Source organism: Rhamphochromis longiceps, linkage group LG7, assembly GCF_057381845.1.
Source record: "Rhamphochromis longiceps isolate RC_006_pf linkage group LG7, R_longiceps_female_GT1.1, whole genome shotgun sequence".
NCBI classification, from domain to species: domain Eukaryota; kingdom Metazoa; phylum Chordata; class Actinopteri; order Cichliformes; family Cichlidae; genus Rhamphochromis; species Rhamphochromis longiceps.
Window position 1 is genome coordinate 36520441 of NC_140563.1, and position 7746 is coordinate 36528186.

Sequence of the window (7746 nt, forward strand, 5' to 3'; positions counted from 1 at the left end):
CTTCTGTGGATTTCTGTTTAGTGTTCTTTAATTGGCAGGTCTCTTCTATTAAATTTCAGAAATGCAATAACATGTTTTGTTAGGAATCTGCACCACAGAGAACCTTAGATGTGACTGCTCTGCTTAACTAGCATGGAGGAGTTTGTGAACGAGCTACTGCTGCTGTGCAGAAATGCCACAGTGAATGACTTTGGGATGTGGGGGTGTGGCTTTGTTGTGGACATGATGCACTTGCCCACCAAAGTTAATATATGCATTTGAAAGCTAATGTGGGGGATTCAACTTTGAAGTCTCTCAGGGGGTGCTATCAATCCGTATTGCCCCATCACTGCCCATCAATGTTTAATGACCTTTCAGTCACACTGAGGCCCTCAAACACACTATTCATTCTTCTAATGCTAATGACACTAATTGTTATGCATGTAACTGATGACATTCAAAATAAGTGGTTGATAACTCTTTTGTTGTGATCAAGGACTCTTGTTTTATGGCAGCCTGACTGCTGAAGAGGGTGTGGGCCTCACACAGCGTCGAGGGAGTGATGTCATCATTAAAATCTGCCAGAGAGCTGGAACACATCATTTCTGATTGTTAGCAGGCCGGTCACTGTGCATCTGTATCCGTGTGTGTATGCATGGAAGACAGAGTGAGCTGTACACACTCATGGAATCTGTCTTCTTAATCCCGTCATGTTCTTCGGTTTCCTTTTTGTTCCGCTTGGTCAGAAAATAACGGACCAGTGTTCAGGGGAGAAATTGCTCATTTGGAGTGTGTATGCATGCATGTGTGTGGGTGTCATAGGATAACCCAATATACCAGTGATCTCATTTTAGGCTCTGTCAGATTGCCATGACCTCAGCTTTAGCTCAATAAGCTTTTTGGGAGAGGAGTCGTAGGGCTTTCAAACTGGTCACACGGTAACCTCCACACCCTCCATGTCCACACACAAGCACTAAAACAACACCTTCTTCTTCTCTCAGCCTGAAGACTAATGCCTCTGTACTCTGCATTAGTAGGCCCGAGGAAACACTTTTATGTGAGTTAAATCAGTTAAGCTCCTATGAAATTATAGAAATTTTACACAGTGAGTCCTACAATATAACTCTGGCAGCTTTTCAAATAAACATTCAGTGCGAGCTTCATAAGTCTGTGAACTAAAATGGCATGCAGAATGTGCAACAGGAGGTTACGTCAGCCTTATGATAGCGGAAAATAAGCGGGGGGAAGTTGAATGACTGCATCTCCGCTTTGAAGGTATTTCTGTTATGATTTAAAGTGTCGGCATGGCGTTAGGAGGAACAAGCAGCTGCCATAAAACATCACAGGAACACAGCTGTCGGGTGTCAGACAAGAACTTAAAACCTGTTTCAAATCTAAAAGCACCAACAAAAAGGCTTATCTTTAAAATGTCGTACGTACAGTGCAATACAGTTAACAATGCGGGAAAATGTTCAAATATGTAAATACACTCAGATCCTTCAGTCCTTATGTTTGGAATTATATGCTATAATAAAGTAGTGATGTTTTATATTGTATGTTACTTTTGACACTACTGCTGTCCTTCTCCCCACAGACTGTGGAGTACAACATCTTTGAAGGCACAGAGGTGCGCGGCGGGCCTCTGGTCGTGATCAGCCAGGGCAAGATTGTTTTGGAGGACGGGAACCTCCACGTCACAGAGGGCTCAGGACGTTACGTGGTCCGTAAACCTTTCCCTGACTACGTCTACAAGAGGATAAAAGCTCGCAGCAGGGTACAACACTCCTCTTTGTCTGCTAGGGTTTGTGTTTAACCGTTTAATCAGATGGTAACATACTGGAAGTCATTTTGACATTAAAGTTGCTTCCCACACCCAGCAATTTCTTTTACGATTGGTAATTTGTGGAAAATTGGAGGGATGTTACATCTTGTTAGGAATTGGCCAAACTGTCCACACATCCAGCTCCACAGTGTGAATCTTTCCTTGCTAGTTTCCAGTGCTGTGACTGGCCTGTGTCTCATTTCCAACAATGCAGCTGGCTGAGCTGAGAGGCGTACCCAGGGGACTGTATGATGGTCCAGTCTGTGAGGTGTCAGTCACTCCTAAAACCATGACTCCAGCCTCCTCTGCCAAGACTTCACCTGCCAAACAGCCTGGCCAACCCGTCCGCAACCTGCACCAATCTGGCTTCAGCCTATCCGGTCAGTTGTGTTACCATCAGTTCTGGAGTCATTTTTGGGATGTTGAAGCACTGAATCCATTTTGGGGAGAGATTTAAAACCATTTACCTTCTTTTTGTATATCAGAGACTCAACATTGATGAGTCAAATTTTGCACTAAATTTAATCTGCATGAAAAGCCTAAACTAAGGGATTCTTTCATGACATACGGAGTTAAACACTGCATGCATAGCCCCATATTGCTCTCAAATAAGCCATGCATTCATTCAAGTGTAAGGGGCAGACTTTACACTGAAATTGGGTCCTTCTGTTGGACCGTGGCTACCTATCAAAAATAAAATAAAAGAGGCGGTTGGATACTATGCACCAGAAAAATCTTTACATTTGTCTTTCAGAGCTAATAATAATAATACTTGGTAAATTTGCGTGAATATTCATTTCCCATTTATTTTGTTATTGCTGTAGTTTTATATTTATTTCTGTGCATGATTGACAGCTTAAAAAACCTTGCTACAGTATCTCAATCTATCCACTGTCTGAGCCGAGCTGTTTTAGCTACTCTCCCTTGAAGGCCATTTCACTTCTCTTATTGGCTGAGGGACATGTGGTATCTGGCTCCACTGACACCATAAATACCCAAGAGTGGAAAAAGGGTCTGGTACCTGAGCAGTCACTGACCTCATGAATTAAAAGTTTGGCCGCATTAAAAATGAGCAGCCACCATATACTATAATCAGTATATAACACGTCCACTTGAAGTGTGTTGTGTTATGTTTTGTTTGTCTTTTAGTTTGTTAAGATTTTGCATCTTAATTTTGTGTATTAATTACACTCAGACCTCAACATCGCCCACTTTTTAAAGGACAAAATATTTAAAAAGTAGATTTTATTATGCTGGCTGAAGTTTTTCAGCCAGCTATGAGGTAAATAGTAACTGTAAAAATAAGATTTGATTTTGATGAAAAAAAATAAAGGAAAATGGGGGAAAGAAAAGGCAAAGCTGCATATTTTACGTTTCAGTGTTGAGGAACTACTCATCCCACGATGCATTGCAAATTTCAGCTTCCGTAACAAATGGCTTCCAGCCTTCTCAAATTGAATCGTTTTTCGTTTACATGTGTGTGGCAAAGTGTGGCCTTGTTATCAATACATTACGGTGCTTCATTCTGGACTGCAGTCACCAATTGATGTTTTGTGCTCACATTTACATGGTAACAGCGACCTCCAGCAGCAACCTCCAACAATGTCTCCAATTGGAGACATTGCTGTTTTGGATTGTGGGTAGAGTAGTTTTTCTGCAGTGTCACAAATAAAATGTGTTAGTGTTAAAACAAGGTTGATATCATGCAGACAGGAGCACAGACCATTGTTTCACAGTGTCGTAGCTCGTAGTAGGTTTACTATGGATGGCTATGGCTTGTAATTAAAATCACTGTGGACAATGTGAAGGGGAATTTATGTTTCCTCCTGTGGTTGACTTCCCAAAGGAATTTTTCCTGCCACTTTCTAGTATTACAAAGACCAAAATTCATAAAACTAATCCTTTCCATTCAATCACACAGGAGCTCAGATTGATGACAACGTTCCTCGCCGGAATACCCAGCGCATCGTGGCGCCCCCAGGCGGCAGGGCAAACATCACCAGCCTGGGTTAGAGCCCCATCCTCAGGCGCTGAGGAGGAAATGAGGATTTGTGGATGTATGGCCAGCAGGAGCTGAAGTGGTGGGGGGTGAAGAAGCTACAGCATTACACCAAGATTCAAACTCTTCACAACACCTCATCAGGCCACCTGTTAGCCTCCAGCCTTCATGTCCTCCTTTGCTGCTTTTTTCCCCACTTCTCCCCCAAAAACCTGTTCCTAGAGGACAGAGTTAGGAAAAAACACACAAACAAAAAAGAAGGTCTGCCTCATATGATGAAAAAATTGACAAAAAAATTGATAACACTCCTTATTTGAGCACTTTTGACTGCATCATTTCATTTTTATACTGTAATTTCTCCCTCCCATGTATCCCTGTGATATTTGCTTTGCTGTTGTTTTCATTGAGGGGTTGAGTAAGACTAACGTGATGTTATGCAGACGATGATGTTGGAGCAGGATGTCTGTTCTTTTTCCATGTTTTTTTTTGCATTTTGTGAGGAGTTAGAATGAAGCATGGATATAAAAACACACTAATTTCCTTTTATTCTTTCTCGAATAGGCCAAACAGTAAGTTGCTTGAAATTGACCAATTTTGCATTTCATTCAGCCAAAAAGAATCTAATACTTCCTTCCAGCTGTTAGAAGTCTGTGATTTGTATTATATCACATTTCAGTCGCTTCATTTTCCAGTCCATTGCTGTCTCTCATACAGTGCCACAATTGATATTTAATTGACTATTCGCCACGAAGACGGCCTTAACATTTGAAAAATTGAACATGGTAATGCTGTACTATGGGTACAGTCTGTTGGGAGTCAGCTGGAGAGTCCTGTGGAGCAGAAGGAGCTTTTGGCACGTAGTAAATAGAGCTTTATTCTTCATCTCTGTGTGTAAGGTCATTGTTAAGTGGGATTGATTTACAGGGGGAAAGAGAAAGTTGTACTTAATGTTACTTCCGACTCGGCCTTTCCTTGCCTTACTTTCTCTTTAGTGCCGTCCTTTTAGAGAACTTTTAGGAGTGTGGGGAAGGTGCCGTTCACAACGCAGCTACATGTTTTCCCATTTGTTTACATTCCCAGGAATCACAAAGGTCCAAATTCTTCATTGACAGCAGTAGAAACATCTGACAACCGTCCGTCACCAAGCAGTGCATTTACATACAGAATGTCTCTCCTTCCAAATGTGACTGTTTTATACTCCCCCCTCCCCTCCCCTCCACACACACACCTCATTTTCTTTCTACTCTTTATGTGCCTGAACCCACAGAAGTTGTATTGATAGTCAGATTTTAGCTTCTTGTTTTGTTATTGTTTTTGAGGTAAGTGAAGGATGTAAGATAAAAAGATGTAAAATAGCCAGGATTAACCGATTCAAAGGTGCCAGATTTTGCGCTTTCATTGGGCCTATTCTGAAGATAGAGCCCTGTAAAGATGAACAGTGCTTGATATGTTGAAATGTTCTGTTGTTTTATAGTTTTGAACTTGTTGTCAAACTGCTTTTTAGTGTCATTCTGTAACTAGGTGCCTAAGGGCTGAGCACTATTGATTTATGCTTGAAAGTAGACATGAGCTAATGTACTTCTGACTAGTGTGCAGTGTTGATGTGTGAGGAATGGGACACGCACAGCAGGCTCCTGTACAGCTCTCAGTATGGCTGTGGAGTTAACATTGCTTCAGGCTGTACTGCAGCTGTATGCATTGTTCTTCTCCCTTTTCTTTTCTTTTTTTTAACAGCACAGTCTGGTTTTATTAAGTGAAGCAACTGATTTTCACCAGTAACCATCTTTCTGCCTGTGACTAAACGCTGAATAAACTTGACATGAACATAACCAGGGGCACTTATATAAACTGGGCTTAGATTCTTTAAATGCGCCTGTCTAGTTAACATAGTGACAGCAACTTAGGGGAAACCAAAGGTGAAACACATACATATTCCCTACCACTAAAAGGGTTAGGGATCACTTTGAAATACAGTACAAAATAGTCATCAATGTAATATTATACTGGTGGAAAATTGGGTCAAATAACCTTGTCTTTCATTATAAACCACTGATATATATATATTTTTTAGTGGAGATAATTTATTTGAATTTCAGGGATAGGACTACACCTCAAACGCACCACCCTTCCGGTTCTATATTTCTGAGCGCTGTGCCTCCACTACCATGCCAGGGAGCCGTTACCGATCCACACTGTGGCCTTTCCTAAACTGCAGTCACAGGTCCAGGTCCTTGCTCTCTCCAAACGCACTTCTTTCAGTAAACCTAATCATATTTGAGGTGTGATCCCTGCTATTGAAATGAGATATCCTAAGACAGCATGGAGAAGCTCAATTCCACCAACCATGTCTCCCGTGGTCAGTGGGCACACTGTTAAAAAAAAAGGATGTTTTCATGTAACGGTGTGTACTGCTCCCTTCACACACTGGTGCAAAACTGGCTCTGAAAAGTGGTGGACCTGGATGCTCGATTGAGTGAGAGGACATAGTCTCTTGTTTGAGAAATAGGCATCTAATAGAACTACATATGGCAGCTTTGTTAAATAGTAGCCCTCAGAGCTTCATTGTGCTGGTTTTTGAAAAGACTAGTACACACTGTTGCATGAAAACTCTTTGTGGGGCATTTTGAGAGTGTAAACTAACACAACTGCCCTACCTGCTTGTCTAGCCAAATTTATGGCTTCTTTAGTCACCACATTGCAGGAGGTAGCACTGTGTCACTCAAGCACAGTCTGCTGAATGTATGCCTAGATGGATGCTACATGAAAAATCAGTGATTAATGGCTTCTCATTAGAACAAATGCGCAAAAAGGACATTCCCAAGTAACCCCAAATTTCTGAGTGGTTTTGTGCATAATGTAGATATTAAAAGTTACACTTTCAGCCCTAGTGTTCCAGGTTTTCTCCCCTCTGAAAAAACAGGAAGTCTGTAGAAGGCAGACTCTTTCAGCATTACAAATGCTTTATGTATTTAAAGAATCCAAGGCAGACGGGAATGTAATAAATGCACGTCTCTGAAGCATTCAAATATGTGACGAGATAGGAATGTCTTCAAGGCAACTTAAACCTCTGCAAGTCAGAAGTGGAGAATTTTACTGTTTCACAGTTTCTTAATTCTTTTGATACTTTTCAAAAACTTCTTCAACATCCATGTTAGCATTCTGCTGCAGCTTGTAGTAAATCCAGTTACCGCTTTTTCAGTTTGGTTAAAAGTGTAGGTGTGGGTGAGGCCCACAACACCAGCACAGTCTGGCTGCATCTGCTCCTTTCGCTCTCCCTTTTCCTTCTTTCTCTTCCTCCCTTCTTGGCTCTTTGGTTGTTTCTGGCTGTTGCCGTAGAGACAGACCCCTCCACTCTCATGGGGTTCTTGCTTTTTTTGTTTGTCATGGCAACGCTTTGTCAAATTTGAGGTTGCCATCAGCAACCCGTCCTGACCTGGAGCTATTAGTACAGGTTTTTGTGGACACACACACACACACACACACACACACACACACACACACACACACACACACACACACACACACACACACACACACACACACTTTTTTCATTATTCACTTAGAGTGCTGAAACATTACTACATAATCCTGTGCTGGGTTATGTGGAATTCAGAATGCTACCATAGTTCACAGTGCACTGCAGACTATTGAGGAAACACACACACACACACACACACACACACACACACACACATACACACACACACACACAGACTCTTAGCACACTAAAGAGCAAGGAGCCGTTGCTGCATTGCAGCGCCTGTGCCTGAAAAAAATCACTCGGATATTAAATACTAGCTGTCATTATTGGCATCCTCTTCGTGTCCCATGCCTCCTCAGTTTACACGCATACACACACTTATACTCCTTTAATGCTCTGTCAGCTTGGATGCTTTTTCTATGCCATATTATTGCTAATGATATACGAGTGATATGTATGTAAGCA

General features: G+C 41.7%; 1 protein-coding gene across 2 annotated transcripts in view; it reads left to right on the top strand.

Annotated features, from left to right (window-relative positions):
- dpysl2b (dihydropyrimidinase like 2b) overlaps nucleotides 1–7346 on the top strand; it is a 31288-nt gene extending 23942 nt beyond the window's left edge. For both annotated transcript variants that reach the window (XM_085413538.1, XM_085413539.1), the window contains exons 12-14: nucleotides 1574–1753; nucleotides 2016–2181; nucleotides 3723–7346. In XM_085413538.1, the coding sequence (XP_085269664.1) occupies nucleotides 1574–1753; nucleotides 2016–2181; nucleotides 3723–3814 (438 nt within the window). In that variant the 3' untranslated portion in view covers nucleotides 3815–7346. The remainder of the gene's footprint in view (nucleotides 1–1573; nucleotides 1754–2015; nucleotides 2182–3722) is intronic.
- Nucleotides 7347–7746: the final 400 nt, after the last annotated feature.